Source organism: Macaca nemestrina, chromosome 1 (genome assembly GCF_043159975.1).
Source record: "Macaca nemestrina isolate mMacNem1 chromosome 1, mMacNem.hap1, whole genome shotgun sequence".
NCBI lineage: Eukaryota > Metazoa > Chordata > Mammalia > Primates > Cercopithecidae > Macaca > Macaca nemestrina.
In genome coordinates, this window is record NC_092125.1 from 168,053,916 (window position 1) to 168,075,362 (window position 21,447).

At 37.2% G+C, this 21,447-nt stretch overlaps 1 protein-coding gene, 1 non-coding gene and 1 pseudogene across 6 annotated transcripts in view; 1 reads left to right on the plus strand and 2 right to left on the minus strand.

Moving 5' to 3' along the window:
- The window catches only part of LOC105498455 (leptin receptor), a 98,016-nt gene that overhangs the window by 50,637 nt on the left and 25,932 nt on the right, over window positions 1–21,447 (minus strand). For all 5 annotated transcript variants that reach the window (XM_071091797.1, XM_011770595.2, XM_011770596.3 and 2 more), the window contains 3 exons: window positions 18,931–18,990; window positions 13,647–13,970; window positions 12,010–12,133 (listed from right to left, as the gene is read on the minus strand). In XM_071091797.1, the coding sequence (XP_070947898.1) occupies window positions 12,010–12,133; window positions 13,647–13,970; window positions 18,931–18,970 (488 nt within the window). In that variant the 5' untranslated portion in view covers window positions 18,971–18,990. The remainder of the gene's footprint in view (window positions 1–12,009; window positions 12,134–13,646; window positions 13,971–18,930; window positions 18,991–21,447) is intronic.
- On the plus strand, window positions 6,136–8,402 carry LOC105498454 (polypeptide N-acetylgalactosaminyltransferase 11-like; annotated as a pseudogene).
- On the minus strand, window positions 12,819–12,922 carry LOC112429618 (small nucleolar RNA U13). The gene has a single exon (XR_003021881.2). It is a non-coding gene; the product is annotated as a small nucleolar RNA U13 (small nucleolar RNA).

Sequence of the window (21,447 nt, forward strand, 5' to 3'; positions counted from 1 at the left end):
ATATATGTACATACAGAGAGATACAGGTATATAGATTTGTGTATATTATGTACACACATTGTGTATATATTGTGTGCACTAACTAGCTCTGCACACAGAGAGGGCTATAAACAGTAACAATGAACAACTATCCTCCAGACACTGGTTTGTAATACCATTCTTCAACAAAAGGAACCATGGCTCCTTGGAGAAATGGCTGATTCCAGTGTAATATCAGGAAAAGTATAAGATCAACCTGGTACATCTTATATTGCTAGAAAGAAAGTCCTCAAAAAACAAAATGATGGGGGATATATCAAAAGTACACAGGAGCCAGCTTGAATGGGCTCTCATTGGCCAAATAGGGGACAATTTCAGTAATAAAATGAATGACATAACATTATAGCCTACAAACTAAAATAAGAATCCATGAGTCCATCCTGACAGAAAGGAAAGTAGGGAAGGAGAATGAAAAGTGCATCACTTACAGAGCCTAGTACTATGGGCTGCACACACTAAATACTTTTTTATTGAATAACATTATTCTAAATGCCCAAATTAATATTTAGCATTTTTGTTTACCAAAAAAAATTGCATTTTGCATCTTAAAAATGTCACTGGGTTCTTTTTTACATCTTCAATTTCTTTTCTCATTATATTCATATTTTCCTTTACATTCTTGAGCATGTAGAGCATATTAATGATAGCTGTCTTTGTCTACCAATTCTATCATCTCTGTCATTTCTGGGTCTGTTTCTATTGACTATTTTTTCTTTTTCTCTTGGTTATGGGTCACATTTTCTTATCTTTTCATATATCTAGAATTTGTTTACTGGCTGCCAGACATTGTGAATATTTCATTTTTGAATATTATATTGTTTTGTTTTGCCTTGAAGAGTGCTGGATTTTGTTCTGAAAGTCAGTTATGTTATTTGAGCACTAATTTGAATCTTTTAGGGCACCCTTTAAGCATTTTGGGGAAGAGTATAGTGTAGCCTTGACTCTAAGGCTAATTTGGCCCCACCTTTAAAGTATAGTTCTTGTGGGGTTCCTACGAAATGTCACTGATACTCTTCAAGGTCTCTCCAATCTCGTTTATGGGAACTTGAACAATTCCCAGACCTCTATGACTTCTGTGAATTGTTGAGCTTATAGCTCCCTGATAACTGTTCTCTTACTAGAAGTTTTTCTTACCCAACATTATGGCCAGATTGATATTCAGCCAAAGAGTTAAAGTGGCCCCACTGTAAGTTTTTGTGTATGCCCCTGCTTTCAAAGTACTCTGCCCCATGAACTTGAGCCCCTTACACTCTCTGAACTCTCATCTCTGCAAGTTTGTAGGGCTCAGCTTGAGTTCCTCAGCCCTCTGCCATGTTCTGGGAATTTTCTCAGAAAGCCTAAGTACTAGTAGGACTCATTTTGTTTTCTTCTCTTAGGAATCACAGTTCTGTCTGCCTTTGTCCAATATCTGAAAATAATTATTTCCTATGGTTTTTTTTTCAGTTTTCTAGTTGTTTATGACAGGAGGGTAATCCCAGACCCTTTTATTCCCTCATGGCTAGAGTCACTTGTTGATTTTTTTATTAACTTTGGAAGACATAATGTATTCATACAGTTCAAAACTTTGTTTTCTTTAAAAGAAGTAGTGAAATGGGGTGGTTACTTGACAGAAATGTGTAATAGAGAAAATTTATTTTTTAAATGGGAGTTATTGTATTGTGTCTATTAGCTGAGAGAGTAACATGATGGTGCAGAAAATAGAGGATAATGGCAAGAAAGTCCTTGAGTTGACAATAAGAGATAGGACTCAGAACACATGACAAAGCATTCACCTTAGATCAGAACTCAAAGAATTTATTCACAATAAAAGGAGAGAGGAAAATTGCATGGGCAGTGATATAGGCAGCCTGGTAGATTTGGGTGAGAAAAGCAATCATTAGAGAAACTCCACCTGCTTATGTTTTCTCAGTGAAAATAAAAAGCAAGATCATCAGTGAGTCTCTCTGGCTCACTTTCAGGAAAGCCAGCTGCAATGGTGCAGGCTGTCCTATGGGGAGATCCACATAACAAGAAACTGAAGGAGGTCTCCAGCTGACAGCCAGGGAGGAACTGAGGCCCTCAGTCCAACATCCCATGAAGAACTTGGAACCCCAAGAACTGATCTCCAAAGCAGCTCCTCCTGAAGGTGAACCTTGAAATGACTGCAGTCCTGGTGGCTGACACCTTCAGTGCAGTATTTCTAAGAGATCCTGAAGCAGGTACTCCCTTCCCGTTCCACCCGACACTAAGCTGCAACTGAATTCCTTAACCACAGAAACTGTGAGATAATAAATGATTATTGTTTTAAGCCACCAAGTTTTGGGTTAATTTATTATATGACATTAGATCACGAATGCAGATATTGGAACTTGAAAGTGGGGTGATGCCATAATGAAAACCTAAAAATGTATGAATGGTTTTGCAACCAGGGCACAGAGGCTAGAAGGATTTGGAGAAGCATGGTGAAGAAAAACTAAATTGCCTCAAACAGACTGTTAGTAGAAATCTGGTGGACTTCAAAGACTCTGCCAGTAAGGTCACAAAAGGAAGTGAGAGATAATTTATTGGAAAATGGAGAAAAGTGATCTTTCTTGTGTAGTAGCAGAGAGCTTATTAACATTACCATCTGTAGTCATGTGGAAAGTACAGAATGTGCCTATTGAACTGAATTATATACTTAAGGAGATTTCCAGCAAGTGTTGAGGATGTCTCTCGGTTTCTTCCTGCTGTAAGAGCAGAGATATACATTGAAGAAAGGACCATTAAACAAAAGAAAAGAGGACTTCATAGTCTTGAAGTGTCCAGCCCCTCCAGATAGCAAATACTGTTAAAATCAAGAAATTTTGAACAAAGATCAAAGAGAAGACAGAGAAAAGATCTCTAGGAGGTTTGCAAGCTTTTATAATATCTAATGGAGTGAACACCAGAGAGGTCCACTGGAGGTCCAGGTAGTTTTGTGAGAGAAGTGTATTAGCAGAAATACTGCTAATATAGAGACAGAAAGAGACAGAGACAGAACAAAATGAAAAAAAAAAAAAAGACTTTGGACCATTCAAAATTGTGCTTATAGGAAAGCAGGCTGTGAAAACAACTTAGATGCGCATATGGGCTGTTTTTCATGAAGAAGAGAGGGTTACTCAGGCCAGAACCTGGTACCCAGAAAGGGGAGCCAAGAACCATGGAGAATTATTCCTGAAGTTGGGTAGTAGAGGGAATAAACTAACATGAAGGGTACAAGGGGAGATGGTCGAAGAGCGGATTCTTGACATGGAGATTATAGAAAAAAGCATGCTTATTGGTGATGACAAAGTCTAAAGCATGTCCATGACAAGAGGTGAACAAGGTGGTGTGAAAAAAACACGAATATTGAAAATAAGCATTCAAGAAACTGAAGATTAATCACATGGATGCTGAAATCATCCAGAATGCTGGCAGGAGTAATTGTGAAGACAAAGTAAAGTAGGTGTTAGTAGTTACAGAAGCCCAAACTCCAAGCATGACCTGGAGGGCCCTTCATAATCTGACCCTTGCGTATCCCTCCATCCTGATTTCTCTTCATTCCCCAGCTTCCCAGCCCCACCACACTCAACTTTTCAAGTCCTCCCATGTGGTATGTGTGCCTCTGGGCCTTTGCAAATGCTCTTCACTCTCTGGCTCATTCTCCTCTGCCCCCTCTTCACCTGGGCTGGATATCCCTAGTAAGTGTTTCCACGAGGCACTGTATTTATTACATCACAGCATTTCCAAACTTTGCTGTTATGTCTTCTGTTTTTACCACAGAATGTTAACTCCGGGAGGGCAAGGGTTGAGTCTGTGTTGTGGAACCTTGTTCCCCATGCTCAGCTCAGTGCTTGGAATACACAGGAGGCACCTAATAAAGAAAGAGAATTTCCTTCCTAGATCTAAGAGGAAATCTCTAGAGCAGTTTCAAAATATTACATTTCTAGAGTATCTGTCCTTCAGACTCTCTGACAAACATTAATATCTGAGCCCAAACAAAGCTTTCCCTTAAGGGACATATTTATATGGCTTTAAATCCCTTACAAACATTAGATTTTATCCCTTTTAAAATACACGGTTTTACATATGGAAGCATTTGAAAATTTCTCTTGTGAATTCTCCAATGTCCAAAATAGGTGAGTCTGATTCAAAGATTTTCTACAGTAACCACCATTATGGATTTTCTCTTCCATGGAGTTCTCACTGGTTATATTGACCAGCTCTTCCTATATTGACCAGCCCTTCCTATTGAATTAGAGTCCTACTTAATTATTTGGAGATATATTGCCTTAAAAGCCAAACAAAAATAGAATTAAAGGCTGAAACAGCATGTGATAGTTGGTATAATGAATATATTAACCAAATCATAGAGGTATAATGTGGCAGGAAAAAAATGGGAGACTGTTTCTCAAATTCCTTGGAATTACGACAAGTTTTACTGTGCTAATATTTTTAGAAACCTAGGTTCCAAGTGAAAGAAGACCAAATTAAAATCATCTTGTAAGAAAGTTTGAAAATCTACCTAATTTACCTAATTTTCTCATTCTTCTGGGTCCTATTGTTTAGAAGAATAGACCAATGACTGTTCAGTTGACTAAACTGAAGCTAAAATTCTCAGCTACAGCTAAGTAACTACTCAAATTTATAATGCTCTGAAGTTATATGTATCTATATATTACATATATACTTATCTTTTTCAGAAAAATACCTCAAGCCATAATTATAATATATGCATAATAGAATTTAAGCCTTTACAAATATTCACAGGGCTTTAAAACTGAGCACTTTACCCTAACCTGCTGATAAGATCAGAAATTGTCTAGAACAGGAACCCAAGTGAGAATTTTTAATCACATCCAAAGCATTTAGGTCATCACAAGAAAGTAGTACTATGCAAAGGAATACTTTTCTCTGAGTTAAAACCTATTTTGCTCAATAAAGCAGGAAACTGCCCTGAACTTCAAATATATCTTCATCTACCATAGGGCTTCCTTTCTTCTCTCAATACTCAGAAGTTGAGGTAAGCCTTCTTTAAGACCAACCCTGTGCTCTTTTCATGGAATTTGCCTATTCCATTATTCACTCTCCACAAAATATCTTCAATGGGTCCCCTTCTATTACCAACTTTTCTCTCCCTGCTGGGTCACTTTCTATAGACTAGAAACAAACTCATGATTTCCCATCCTTTAATTATCCACCCTGGGACATTCATTATCCATTAGTCTTCCACCTCCACTTTCCAACCCCAACCAGGCTTCTCAAGCTCTAGAGATTTATAACTCAGTCACTTTTGTTATGGACATTTGTCTACTTTGTGGCTGGCCAACATCTGACTGAAGAATCTACCATCATACAAGGCTGAAACACTGGCAGTTAGAGCACCTTCTCGCCAACTAGATACCCACATCTGAAACACCGGCCCTCATGATGATCGCACACAGACTCAGGGGCTTGTAGGTTCATCAGAGTCATGGCATCAGGTGACCTGCATGTGGAAATGATGACCACAGGGACACTCAATGTCCAGATACGATAGCAGTGGCACTATATCTGGGTTCCTCCTCTGGCTGACTTAAAGAATTAGTCCAGTGGTCTAACACTAGTAATAAATATTAACTACAGCCTGGTAATCAATACAGAAAGGAGACCAGTGGCAGCTGTGCATATTACCTCCCTTACAGTATGTTTGCATGTGTGTGTGTGTGTGTTTCTACATATTAACGAAATTCTTCTCAACCTTCTCCTTCCCCCTATTATTTTATATAAGGATTCCTGCTATTATTAAATTTATAATTTCATATTTAGCTTCCACAATATTCATTCAGGTAGAATCATGATTGAATGTGAGGAGCAATGAATACTGCCCAGAGAGCAATACTGTACATGTTGCACAGAAAACATAATGACAATTGTGACATAGCATCATCCACTTTGGGAGAGAGGATAAGACTGTCTCCTTTTGTTCAAAGTGTAGCCCACCACTCCCCACTCCCTGAGCAGCTCCTGTGGCTCAGACAGGGGCTGTGGCAGGAGGAAAGATGCCACAGCCTGAGTCCTGGAAGCCACTGCCAGTGTTGTAGAAAATTAAAATGGCCCATTAGTTATGCTAGGTTTATAATGGGAAGTGTCACAGTTCAATATTTCTGTTACGGGTGCATTTTTACATATGTGACCTACGCAGTTTTGGTTTTTGTTCATTTCAACTTCAGTGAAGTGACTCAACCACTTAAGAATGTGCTCATCCACTATTCACAATAGCAAAGACTTGGAACTAACCCAAATCCCCCTCAGTGATAGACTGGATAAGGAAAATGTGGCACATATACACCATGGAATACTATGCAGCCATAAAAAAGGATGAGTTCATGTCCTTTGCAGGGACATGGATGAAGCTGAGAACCATCATTCTCAGCAGACTAATACAGGAACCAAAAAACAAACACCACATGTTCTCACTCATAAGTGGGAGTTGAACAGTGAGAACACAGAGACACAGGGAGGGGAGCATCACACACTGGGGCCTGTCAGGGGGTGGGAGGCTAGAGGAGGGATAGCATTAGGAGAAATACCTAATGTAGATGACAGGTTGATGGGTGCAGCAAACCACCATGGCACACGTATACCTATGTAACAAACCTACACGTTCCGCACATGTATCCCAGAACTTAAACTATATATATATATATATATATATATAAAAAAGAATGTGCTCAAGGGATCTGGACCCCATGGACCATTTCCAAAACAATTCTATTCTTGTTTCACTCAAGGTCCAAGTCTATTACTAGAGCCACAGTTCAAAGAAAACGAAATTGATGATGTGATAGTCATATTGAAGATCCAGAAAAAGGCCACTTGAAATTGTCTTCTGAACTAGGCATGATTTTTAATGAACGTGCTCAGGAGTTGAGAGACTTGGGCTATCAGAAACGTGGTTTTAATATGCTTATCAGTAACTTCAGGCTACCACAGAGATGTGCTAGGGACAAGGAATGCAGCATGTATAGTCCTACCGCCTGACCTGCCAGTTGCTAATATTGTTATCTGTTTCCACAATGAAGCTTTTTCTGCCTGTCTCCAGATGCTGCACATTGTCATAAATTGCATGCCAGCAAACCTGCTTCCTGAAATCATCCTCATGGATGTTGTTAGTGACCTTGATGATTTGAAAGGAGAACCAAATGAGTATGTCCAAGATTACCTCCTTGGAAAAATTAAGGTATAAGAAATATAAAGTGTGAGGGATTGATTCAAGGAAGAATGAGTGTAGCAATCCAAGCAACAGAAGTCCTTGTGTTCCTAGACAGCCACGTGAAGTGAATGTGATGTGACTGCAGTCCTTGCTGGCTATCATCTGTGTGGAGTGGCACACCATGATGTTCTCAGTGATTGACATCATTGGTGCCAATACGCTAGCCTACAGCTCATCCTCTGTTGTCCGTGGAGGATTCAACTGAGGGCTGCACTTCCAATAGGAGCTTGTTCCCCTTTCTGAGCTAGGATGAGCAGAAAAAGCCACAGCACCAACAAAGTCACTGATAATGACTGGAGGATTGTCTGCCAGGAACAGACAGTATTTCCATGAATTTGGACAGTATGATACTGGCATGGGTATCCGGAAAGGAGAAAATTTGGAAATATCATTTCAGATCTGGATGTGTGGAGGTAAGTTCTTCATCATGCCTTGCTCTACAGTAGGACATTTTCCAAAAAAGGTGACCATATGGATCTCCTGAAGGCTGGGACACCATGAACACAACTCTTTGAGGCTGGCACATGTCTGGCTGGATGAATAAAGGGGCAGTATTTTTCCTTAAGACTTAATCTGAAGAGGAAAAGCTATGGAACTATCAGTGAGCATGTTGACTTGAGAAAGAAGTTGGGATGCAAATCATTTAAATGGTATTTGGATAATATTTACCCAGAGGTGCAGATATCTGGGCCCCATGCCAAATTCCAGCAACCCACTTTTATCAGTAGAGGGCCAAAATGCCACCAAGTCCTTCAACTTGGAAGGCTCTATCACTTCCAGACCAACAAACGTCTGGTGGCTCAGGGCTGCCCAAGTCGGAAAGAAGGCATACTAGTGCTTAAGGCCTGTGAGTATGAGAACCCAAATCAGATCTGGATTTATAATGAAGAGCATGAATTGGTTTTACACCATCTTCTTTGTCTAGGTACGACAGAAACTAGCTCATCAGACCCACCACGACTCATGGAGTCCATGGGTCAGGTAGACATGGACCTTTGGGGAAAATAATCAGCTGCACCAGATGTCAGTTGGACAGTGCCTGAGAGTGGTGGCTCCACAGGGTCAGGAAGACTCTGTTGCTATGGCAATCTTTGATGGCTCCTCCTCACAACAGTGGCAGTTGGAAGGTTAAGGTGGACACCATAGCAGAAATGGTGTTTCATCAGGCTTTGCCTCCTCTGTGAAGTGTAGGGCTTTAGAAAGAATGCTGTTGGTGCCAGGAAAGCCTTGGTTTGGTAGAGCCATCTTGGATAGGATGACATTTCCCATCTTCCTGGAGATGCCTGGGAATGTTAACAGAGGTAACACAGCGGATCTGATAGAGATGGGAGCACTGAGTGTCCGCAAGTGAAGAAGTATGTTTCACCAAGGCACTGAGGTCATTTCTGAGCTTCTATTAAGGAATCTCTTGCTTATAGAGGAAAATCAGAATACAATTTTAACTCTAGAGTTTTGTTTGTACACAACGACAAAACTCAGCAAATGGATGTTTCTATTCAAATTTATTTATGCCTCTTTTTAATCCCCTTTAAAGATGGAATGGTTTTTATCTGATCAGGAGTTTGTCATGATTTCCCTTCTTAGAAGACTTCACAGGAGACAGTTTTTTTTTATTTTACTTATCATTTTTTTTTAATTTATTTATTATTATTATGCTTTAAGTTATAGGGTACATGTGCATAACGTTTAGTATGTTCTAAACAGACAATTTTTTAAAAAAAAAAAGAATCTACATTATGTTTAATTTCAGAAGGCATCATTTACAAGACAATATTTGAGAGGCAGTTAACTATTATAAATTATTTTGATGAATTATGATACTACATACATATGAAATAAAGGATCCTTTTGGTTTTTTTTAAAGTATAGTTGCACCTAATTAGGTGAAAGCATGAAGTTATAGGGAAGTTGTAGGGAAAGGTAGGTATGCGTAGAAAGGTGTGTGTGAATGTTCCAAGTAGCCATTGAGCCAATGAAATGAATTTTGCTGGTGGTTAAGCTATTGTCTGCCATCTTCAATGCACCCTAAGCTCTGTTTTGCCATGCTGGGGCTGGAGCTCAGAAAACCATAGTTCTCCTCTGCTACCTAAATTCTTGTTAAATTCTACCTGTGGGGGAGCTAGAAAGAGACTAGAATAATGGAGTGACAAGGGAGTTGATCCTTCCTGTTTTGCCTTCCATTCTTGAAATATCACTCCAGCCAGAGGTTCCTCACCTGGGCAGCAGCAGCTGGTCCCAGTAACCAGGTTTTTGTTCCCATATTCTCAGCGCCAGCCATAGTATACCTTGGATATATGAATTCCAGCTCTGCAGGGTCCCCCCATCAACTGACTGAGGAACTAGCATAAAGATAGGCTCTTTAAGGGTCCTTTCTCCAAGTTTTCCTTTGTTCTGGCAACCTCTCCTTCCACTCCCCTAAATGAGCTTTGCCTAAAGACCCATTATTTTCACACTGCCAAATCCATACATATTATTCAGACCTTATTATATCTTCCTGCTCTATCTGACCATTGACCACTCACTTCTCCCACCTTCAGACAATATTATTTCTTTACTAATAATTTTTTGGCTCATTAAGACATTTCTGGAGGGTAAATCGGAAAATCTTTTAGAAAACATTTTGGCAATATGTATTCATTCAACAAATAATTTTTAAGCATTGTGTAAATATTTCCATTGCATTAATTTCTAGAGGTAGAACAACTGTTAAAGATAGTAAGTGCTTTGTGTGTGCATTTAGTAAGTGGTACAACCAGGTAGTCTGACTCTAAAATCTGTCATATTAACCTCTACACCAGGAATTTTCAAACTTGAGTTCCATCAGAATCACCTAAAGGACTTGGTAAAATATAGATTAATGAGCCCCACCCCCCTAATTTTTTATTTACAAGGGTGAGCTAGCAAATTTAAATTTCTAACAAGGTTCCAGGTGATATTGATCTCCTTCCCAATACTACACTACCCACATATTTTCTTATTAACTCTTATTCATCTCTAATGACTCAACTCAGCTATCTCCTTCCTTCGGAAACCTTGGCTCCTCTCTTCCCTCACCAGCTGAACTAGATAACCCCCATCTACAACCTCACAACAATCATGAGCTCCCATGACATTATGTGCCTACCAAATACATATCGTAACCACTGAAACTGAAACTCTGTACGCATAGGTCCCAACTGCTAGCCTTTGAGCACCTCAAGGACAGTGATCGCAACCATTCATCCTTTTTTACATGTCTTTAAGTTTCTTTTTAAATTTGTACTGTGATAAAATGTATATAAAATTTAACATTTCAACCATTTTAAGTGTACAGTGCAATGACATGAAACACATTCACATGATTATACAACCATCACCACCCCCCAACTCCAGAACCTTTTTCATTTTCCCAAATTGAAACTTTATATCCATTAAACAGTAACTCCCCAGTTTCCCCTCCTCTCAGCCCCATTCTACTTTCTGTCTCTATTCATTTGTACAGGGACAGTTTCTAGCACATTGTTCCTCAATGGTATTATCTCAATAACTGCAGAACTGAAGGAGGCGAGACTTTAAGCATCAAATAGAAGAATTAATGAGAAAGAATTTTAAAGAGTTAAAATTGACATAGAAATGGTGTATATCATCACTGGAGTAATTAGAAAACTTGAAGGACATATTAGCTGCTTGAGTTATAAGTATATGGCTGTTTGAAAACAATATCTTTGTTCTCTTTCTAGCACAAATAAATATTAGCCACTCATATTTTTAAGTTTATAAAGAGATCAAATATGAAAAATCATCTGAAAAAGAAATATAAAACACATCTTTTTTCCTTTTCCACTCAAATACCTAGGACTTCTGAATTGAGTTCACTCTTCTTTCAGACTCTATGCCCACCTATATCTGCAATATCTTTGTAAGGTGCATGGATGTGCTTTGGTCAAGAATTAGGCCAAGGCAGATGTCCAGGCCTGCATGACTCAGCGAGTACAGTGCAGGCGTATAACTCTACCTGTTATCACAGCCATGTAGCCATAACATAGGAAGGCCATCCCTTGGCCGTATGCCACTATTGTCTGTAAAAGTTATAATTGCCCTGCTGACACTGTACAGATGCTCTTGTACAGCCGTTCTTGCACCCAGAGAGAGAGAAAGTACCAGAGCTGTCAGTCTTGCTCTGACAAGGGGAGCCAGGGCATGGCTTGACATGGCACAGCACGGCTCACTTTCATGCCCAGAGAGAGAAAGAGTTAAGCTGCTGACCCTGAAGGCAAGGGAGAGCCGATCATGCAGTTGTGCATAGGAGCAGCTGGCCCAAGCAGTCGAAACAGAGCAGAAAGTGAGAGAAAGCTGCTGGTAAGAGAGCTGCTAATGAGAGACCTAGTCTGAGTAAGCTGCTGATAGGGAGCTGCTGAATAACACTACATTTCACCTGCTTACGGCCCCCCAGTGTTCTTTCAGCTATTGCCCATTCACCCACTGCCTTCGGACCTCAGCATGAGCTGGAACCTGAACTTGAACCTAACAGTTGGTAGACTCGTGGAGCTGACAATCGTGACCCTATACCTGACTGTCTTGCTACCTCAATTAACAGGAGAAAAGAGGAAACCTAATAGAGCAGAATGCTATATTAAAAAATAAAACATATAAAAGGAAATGTAGGGATGCAAGAGGTTTATAATCTACTTCTGCATATGAAACCTCTTTTTAAAAACATTGTGTGGTAGAAATGCCCAAATTAATTATTTGGTACTTACAGAACATATAAAAGATGGACCTTATGTTTGTAATTCTTGAATGGATTCTTAAATAATGACTCCACATAACAGATGAATAATTTCAAGTCTCCTTTTAGCCAGCACTGTATGTTCCAGTTTGCACCTGAATTTAAAAAAAAACAAAAACAAACAAACAAACAAAAAACTGCATGAAATCTCAAAAACCATCTGAACAACTCAGTGAAAGAGAAGAACTAAATCAAATTGACCAGTGTTCTGATACAACTTCCATTTCCTATTCTGAGAGAAAAAGAACAAACTTTAACTAGGGGCATGCGTTTGCCCATCACTTAACTCCCTTTGGCCCTCGGTTTCCTTTTTTCTAAAGTAACAGAATTAAATTTAATTATTGCTTCTCAAACTCTCTTTAATTTCAAACCACTTAAATAGGACAAAAGAGCTCAAAACTTATCTAGCTCATCTAGCTCAGTTCTCACTTTTCTCACTTTTCTTTCCTTTTTTTTTTTAGAGATGGGGTCTCACTCTGTCATCCTGGCTGGAGTGCAATGGCATGATCATGTGATCATGGCTTACTGCAGCCTCGATCTCTCAAGCAATCTTCCCACCTCAGTCTCCTAAGTAGATGGGACTAGAGGCACGCACCACCATGCCCAGCTAATTTTTTTTTTTTTTTTTTTTTTTTTGTATTTTTAGTAGAGATGGAGTTTCATTATGTTGCCCAGGCTGGTCTCTAACTCCTGAGCTCAAGTGATCTGCCCGCCTAGGTCTCCTAAATGCTAGGATTACAGGTATTGAAGCCACTGTGCCCAGCCTTTTTTTTTTTTTAATATTAAACAGTTAATATGCCAACATCATAACAAGGTCTGAGGGAGGCACATCTCACACATACATGTGAAAATCCAGTCATCACGCTTTTGAGGGAGGAAAAGATATGCCTGTATTTTCATACTGGAGGTCTCTTTACATGAATGAGTCAATTGACTCCATTCTTCCTAGCTTTTCCAAAAGACTTGGGATAATTTTGTTGTTTATATTTCCAGATGCAGAATTTTTAACTACACTAGCTACAATGAGTATGCATTATACTTAAACAAAAAAAAGGAATTTTTTTCTTTGCTTTTTTGTTTTTCCAACTTTTATTTTTAGTTCAGGGGCACATGTGAAGGACGTGTTAGTTAGTTAAACAGGTAAACGTGTACCATAGCAGTTTGCTGCACAGATCATCACATCACCTAGGTGTTAAGCCCAGCATCCATTAGCTATTCTTTCTGAAAAACCCATGTTTAAAATGTAGATTATTTCAGAGATATTCCTTGCCTGAAGAAATATTATTATTCATGAATATTTTAAAATTTAACCAATTCAACAATATTTTCAGTCATTTGATATTTTATATATTTAACAGAAATAAGGTGTGTTTTCTATTTCAAAGCAAATTTAAAAGACTACAAGGAATGTACTTAAAAGTAAAATATTTCCCTCATTATATTTTTATAGGATACAAGATAATTGGGGAATTATTTATTAGTTTGTTTACATAATGAATCCTAATTTTATTATCAATATAAAAATGATTATGTATGTTACAAATCAGAGCCATAAGACAAGACTTAAAACACATTGTTCAATACATTAAAAAAATAACTAATGCTTACCCATTTGTTGAAAAACTGAAGAATTTACTGTTGAAACAAATGTCTTTCCTTCAATGTTGTCTGCACACAAAGAGCAGTTTCTATCTTGCTCACTCCGAAAGCAACAGTGGAAAGTTGTTTTGGATAAGTTAGAAAAGTGAGTATCACTTGAATTAAACTCAACAGCTGTCTCATAATGTCCATTCAAATTTGAAGTATTCTTTGAGAGTCCAGCAGGCAAAAGGAAGTAGTCATAGGTTGAATTTGGTGGCATGCAAGACAACTTAAATCTCCAAGGAGTAATTGGATATGACAAGTTAAATGCAGTTATCACACAAATAAACTCTGTTAGGATATTAAAAAGACACACAGAAAAAAGTGATCATTTTGACTAAGACATGAATAGAAAGTATTTAAGATTAAACCGTGTAGTGCTCAATAATTATTTAACTTTCTAAGTCCTCAGTGAGTGCCTAATGAATAACTTCGCGCTTTCATTGTACAATGTGTTATATTCAAGAGGATACATTCATTTGTAGAAATAACTCCACTTTCTGACATCTCTTTTCTTTTTGAAAATTGACACTTCACGTTTTCTCTTTAATCTGACATGTTATATTTATGTTTCAATAAAAGGAAACAAACACAAATATTTTATTTTTCCTTTCTAAAGCATATTATTTTAGCTTCCATTATAAATGATAAATATAATATCCAGTATAAATGATAAATAAATATCTGGATGTGCAATTATATAAACAAACATCAAAGCGCTATTTTAATATGTATTTAAGAGAGTAACACCAACATATTAACACTGCTTTCGCTGAGCACTTTTAGAAAAAATGTGTCTTCAACATGATGATAGCTTGACGATCTCCTGAATTTTCCCGTGATCCTCCAAATACAAAACATCATAAACGACACACCCTTAGCACCTTACACAAAAAATGATGCAAAAGAATAGACTTCTTATGGGAAATGCCCACTGCTGATTAAATTGTCACTTTTTAAACATAAAAATTAAGAACAATTATATAATCCAGTACCAAAAAATCTGCAAAAGTTAAACTTTTTCTTTTTTTTTTTTTTAAGATGTAGTCTCGCTCTTGTCACCCAGGCTAGAGTGCAGTGGCGTGATCTCAGCTCACTGCAACCTCTGCCTCCCGGGTTCAAGTGATTCTCCTGCCTCAGCCTCCTGAGTAGCTGGGATCACAGGCACCCACCACCACACCCGGTTAATTTTTGTACTTTTAGTAGAGACGGGGTTTTGCCATGTTGGCCAGGCTGGTCTCGAACTTCTGACCTCAGGTGATCCACCCACCTTGGCCTCCCAAAGTGCTGGGATTATAGGCATGAGCCACTGCACCAGCCAAACTTATTTTTAAATATTTGTTTGAAAATAAATTAATTCTTCATAATTGCTTTTTCAATAAGTTACCCAAATGATGCAACAATTGTGTTGGCTTATATAGACACTGATGCAGAATAGGAATTCTGAGAATCTTGTATGGATTTGTATGAAATGAGAATTTTGAAGAGTTATGAAAAATGTAATAATGTAAGGAAATAGAAGTAACCATAATGTTCATCAGTAGCGGAATGGGTAAATTCCGATACATCCACACAAGTAAATATTATTCAGGGCTAAAAAGAAATGAGATATCAAGTCACGAAAAGGCATGGAGGTTCCAGCACTCTTCCAGAACTATGGATCCAACAAAGGACTAATATCCAGAATTTAGAAGGAACAACTCCACAAGAATAAAACAAATAATCCCATTAAAAAGAAGGCAAAGGAAATGAACAGACATTTCTCAAAAGAAGACATACAAGCAGCCAATGAACATGAAAAAATGCCCAATGTCACTAATCATCAGAAAAATGCAAATTAAAACTACAGTAAGATACCATCTTATACCAGTAAGAATGGCCATTATTAAAAAGTCAAAAAATAATAGATGTTGGTGAGGATGCAGAGAAAAGGAAATGCTTATTCACTGTTGGTGGGAATGTAAATTAGTACAACATCTAAGGAAAACAATGTGTAGATTTCACAAAGAACTAAAAGTAGAACTATCATTCAATCTAGCAATTCCACTACTAAGCATCTACTCAAAGGAAAAGAAATAATTATAACAAAAAGACACCTGCGCTCATATGTTTGTAACAGCACTATTCACAATAGCAAAGTCATGGAATCAACCTAAGTGTCCCTCAACGAATGACTGGATTAAAAAAATGTGGCATATTCACACACATGTGCAGACACACACACACACACACACACACACACACACCATGGAATACTATGCAGCCATAAAAAAGAATAAAATCGTGTGTTTTGCAACAACATGGATGGAGCTAAAGGCCATTATCCTAAGTGAAATAACTCAGAAACAGAAAATCAAATACCACATGTTCTCACTTATAAGTAGGAGATAAGCAATGGGTACACATGGACATACAAAAGAGAATAATAGATACTGGGGACTCCGCAATGGGGAGAGGATGGAAGAGGGGTGAGCAGTGAAAATTACCTATTGTGCACAATGTTCACTAGTCAGGTGATGCACACACTACGCAATATATCCATGTAACAAAATCATACTTGTACCCTCTGAATCTACAAAAATAAAAATTTAAAGAGGAAAAAAAAAGACATGGAGGAAACATAAATGCATATTACTAAGTGAAAGAAACCAATATGAAAAAGACTACGTACTATGTTATTCCAACTATATGACATCCTATAAAAGGCACAACTATGGAAACAATCAAAAGATTGGTGGTTCCCAGGAGTTAGGTAAGAAGGTAGGAGGAATAGGCAGGCCATAAAGGATGGATAGGGCAGTGAAATTCTTCTGTATGATTCTACAGTGGCAGATAAAGGTCACCATACATACATCTGCCAACATTCATACCATATACAACACCAAGAGTGAACCATAATGTAAACTATGGACTTTGAGTGACAATGATACGTCAATGTGGGTTTATCAATTGTGACAAGTGTACCACTCTGAGGGGAATAGCTGATCATGGGGAGTTATACATGTGTGGGGCAGGAAGTCTATGGAAAAATTTCTGTACCTTCCGCTCAATTTTGCTGTGAACATAAAACTGCTCTAAAAACTAAAGGCTATTTAAAAATGTAAGAAAATAAAATTTTTAATCAACTCACAAATATATTTTTTCATTACAAAAGCAATTATCAATGAAAAACATTCAAACGATACATAGGTAATGACTGTTAATAGTTTGGTTTCTAATGATTTCTATAGATATAAATTAATATAAATATGTATAGATGCAAAAATTGAAGCCAAAGTGATTAATGTGACAAATGTGACTATGGCCATACTGATGACAATTAGGTATCACAACGTTACAAAAAGTAAATCCATATTACAATTATGTTCCTTTGGACTTCATTCACTCCTTCTAACATGTGTTTCTAAAATCAGAACACCTCAAAGAAAACAGAATAGTTTTTTGAGGGAGGGGGTTTACAAAACCAAGAATATGTAATATTACTAATTTACAGCACTATATATTCTAGGTCTACATAGAGGATTCAGTTGCTTGAAACAAATTAGCCTAAAATCCTCACAGAAGTATTTAAATGTAAAATGTAATGATGAACTCAAAAACATAGCAACTATTGATGCAGTTAAATTAAAAGATGAGTCTATTTTATCCACATGCAACTTTGCAAATGATATTTCTTTCCCTCAAAATGAATCCTAAACTCTAAAGGCGGTCTAGAATTTCATCTGAAGGCATATCTTATTAGGTAACAATATCCCAGGATTTATTTTGATTCACAAACTTGATCAAACCACAAACCTTCCAGAAAGTCCATGTAAAACACTAGAGTCTAACAAAAATTAATAGAGAATTATAAAAGAGAATGAATAGTTCCCTTAAGTATATCTAATAAAATTAGAGAATATAAAAAGAGAACGAGCTATTTCTCTTTGATAATCCCTTGTGGCACAATGTTTTGGAAATCTGTAACTGTGGAGCTATCCAGGTTATTTTCTGGAGGTATACAGATGGCTGCAATGAGAAAGAAGTATGTACAACAAGAAAGACCTGTAGGGCAGCTTAGAAAAGCCCCTTTAGATTGTGGTAGCCAAGGAGATGCTCAGAACCAGTTGACACACAGGTAACAGTTGCCAGATAAAGTTGCCACAACATAAGTTTTGTTAAAGAAAGCTAGATAAACAATTGCCAAATCACATAAGTTTTGTTAAAGATACTCTAATTTCAAAATCTTGGAACATAATCTAACTTAGATGATTTTTGGTTTAAGACAATCAGAATGTCACCAGAATGTGGTAAGAAACACGTGAGAACGGTATGCTCAAAAGTTATTGGCAATGTGGCACAGTGGCTCAGGCCTGTAATCCCAGCACTTTGGGAGGCCGAGGCGGGCAGATCATGAGGTCAAGAGATTGAGACCATCTGGCCAACATGGTGAAACCCTGTCTCTACTAAAAATACAAAAATTATCTGGGCATAGTGGCGCGTGCCTGTAGTCCTAGGTACTGAGGAGGCTGAGGTAGGAGAATCGCTTGAACCCAGGAGGCGGAGGTTGCAGTGAGCCAAGATCATGCCACTGCACTTCAGTCTGGCGGCAGAGCGAGACCGCGTCTCAAAAAAAAAAAAAAAAAAAAAGAATCTACAGAAATATTTTTCCAAATATACAAAGATATATGAATTTTCAATGCAGTATTATTTGTTACAGAAAAAGAAATGTCTATCAATCAGGAACTGGTCAAATGGACTGTATATGTTATATATAAATATAAATGTATAATAACTTTATATATATTCATACAGTGCATTGTCATGTAACCATTAAACTAATAAGTACCCTAGCAAATATTGATAAAGATAAAAAGCCATCATGATAAATTGGAAACCTGTTAAATGGAAAAATAAACATCCAGAACAACATGTATAGACCAGTGCTATTTTTGCAGCTATAGATATGAGTGTGTCTGTGTATGTGTGTGTGTGTCTGTGTGTGTGTGTGTGTGTCTCTGTGTGTGTGTGAGTCTGTGTGTGTCTGACAATTCTGGAAGGATACACCATCAGGTTGTCTTTAGGAGGTTGGGAAGGGTTTTCATTTTCACATTTATACACTTATACTATGGTTTGCATTTTTAATCATAAGCATGCATGAGAATTCCTAACTAGAAAAAGGAAATTCTGTTAATAAATAAAACAGCATCTCTAAGGCAAAATATCTACCATGTTTAAGGGCATTAAAATAGCAAATGAGCAAATAACTTACCCCAATGTAACAAAACCACACAGAATTTTTGACAAATCATCTTACTTCAGAGAGGTACACCTGGAAAAGAGTAAATCTAAAATTAAAAGACACACACAAACAAAAACACACATATATAAGTTGTCTGTGGAAAACATAAAAAGAAAGGGATTATAGATAAGTCTCTAAATTTTAATCACCTGTGATACTCTAGATCAATATCTGAGAAATATCTCACATTAAATTATGTTATAGATTTATTTCTTTACGCATCCTATATCACTAAAAATACAAGTCAAAAAAATGTAAATTGAGTATTCCTTTATGCCATAACAAACCAGGACAGGTATCACAGGATAAGATTGAAATTTTTAACTAAACACAAGTGACCACGATATTGATTAAATATGTAACAACTAATCTAACATCATTAATATCACCATCTTCAATTTTTTTCAGGCTTAGGTCTTAAAATTTCCCTGTTTTCTAAAGTCTTTATCTTTACTATGATATTATAAGGCCAAATAATTATTGCATAGGTAACAACTGCCTATTTATTTCCAATAAAGAGAAGAAATTTTACCAGTAGACTTTTGGAAACCTATTGTTAATTTGCAGATGAGGTAATATTGGAGAGTTAGAATAATTAAAAGTCTGATGGCTTAATATACCCAAATGAAGTCTGACTTCAGAGACAAGATTTCCCATGAGTTCTACTCAATTTGAAATATCACAAATATGATTATTTGTACTACTATGTCACAAACCCAAATAGTAGTATAATTTTAATATATTGGGCTTGGACTTTGGGTGAAAACCTACCTGAATTAGGTGTCAGGAGTGTTGGGTGCCAGTATAAGCTCTTCTGGGACTTGGGTTTTCAACACTATAGATCTCAGGTTCCTCATCTACAAATCAGACTGTCACATGGTCTCTACAACCCCTTTCAGAGCTGCCTATGACTCTGAGAGATGTAATTTAAAATGGAAACCACACTTTACCACAAAGAATAGTATAAAACATTAAGTGAGAAACATGTCTCATGACTCATATCTGAGAATTGGCACCACATGATAAGTGAGAATTGGCACCACATGATAAGTAAATGGAAAAACATGTTTATTTATTTTACAACTTACTATCAGGAAGAAAATAAATGAGTATAAACAGTGGGTAGTCCAGTAAATTTGTTTTTCAGACTACAAGTTTGTCATCAGAATTTTTGTTCTTTATACACTGATATCACAATGGTTTTTAGGATTTCTAGAAATCAGTTCAATGTTTGGAACCCTCATGATTTAATTATATTAAATGAGTACAAATTCCTCCCTGTTTTTATGCTTCCTGTTCTTGATATAAAATGTTCTCATAAAATAAACTCAAAGGCAAGTTTTATAATCAAGCTGTGTCACAGATACAACACATCACTGGATTGCTTTGATGAAACTTACTAGTGACTAGTAATTCAGTTCAACAATTGATTTGGCTCACTTTTAATTCACCTGGTCTCCTCAGTTAAGTGATCAAATAGATCAGCAGTTTTCCTTACATAAAACAACCACTTCTTTAGTTAATGTTCCATGCAAAACAAACTATTCTGATGGTTTGGATTCTTGCAGTCAGGTTTCATTCTTAAATAACAGAGAAACAATCACAAGTGCAAAAAAGGACATAGACTCAACCTTGAAGAGACAGTGAAAGGTGGTTTCTGACATAGATTTGATGAGAGAAACATATGCACCCTAAACTGTACAAAAAGGAATATAAAGAACATTTTTTAAAACATAAATAATATAGAAAAGGAGGTGGGGTGCAGTGGCTCACACCTGCAATCCCAGCACTTTGGGAGACCAACGGAGATGGATCACTTGAGGTCAGGAGTTCAGACCAGCCTGGCCAACATAGTGAAACACCGCCTCTACTAAAAATATCAAAAGTAGCTGGGTGTTGTGGCATGTGCCTGTAATCCCAGCTACTTGGGAGGCTAAGGCAAGAGAATCGCTTGAACCCAGGAGGTGAAGGTTGCAGTGAGCTGAGATCGCACCACTGCACTCCAGCCTGGGTGATAAAGTGAGACTCTGTCTAAAAAAAATACAGAAAAAGTGACAGAAATTTTTTAAACTGTGAAAAAATTTGAAGCAAAGGGAAAATTAAAGATAGGATGACAAAAATAAGTCTAACACACCAAACACCATTAATATGAAGACACTTCCTAAGGATGAACCATTAATTTGTTCTAACTTTTCTTATGGTCGTATTGTTCAAGTATAAATTCTGAGTAGTTAAAATGAAATGAACAGTTTAGGAGAAGAGTACAAATAATCCTAACACTAAGAACAGTAAGAAATTTTTATTGATTAATTTTATAAGATAACAGCTAACATCCTCATGATAATCCTAATAATACCAGAGTTTCAAAGCAATTTCAAAATTTAATAATTTGTCACCTTCTCCACTACCAATACCCTGTTCTAAGCCACAATTATCTCTTCCTGAAACTATCAGAAGAGCCTCCCAACTGGTCTCCCTACTTCTGTC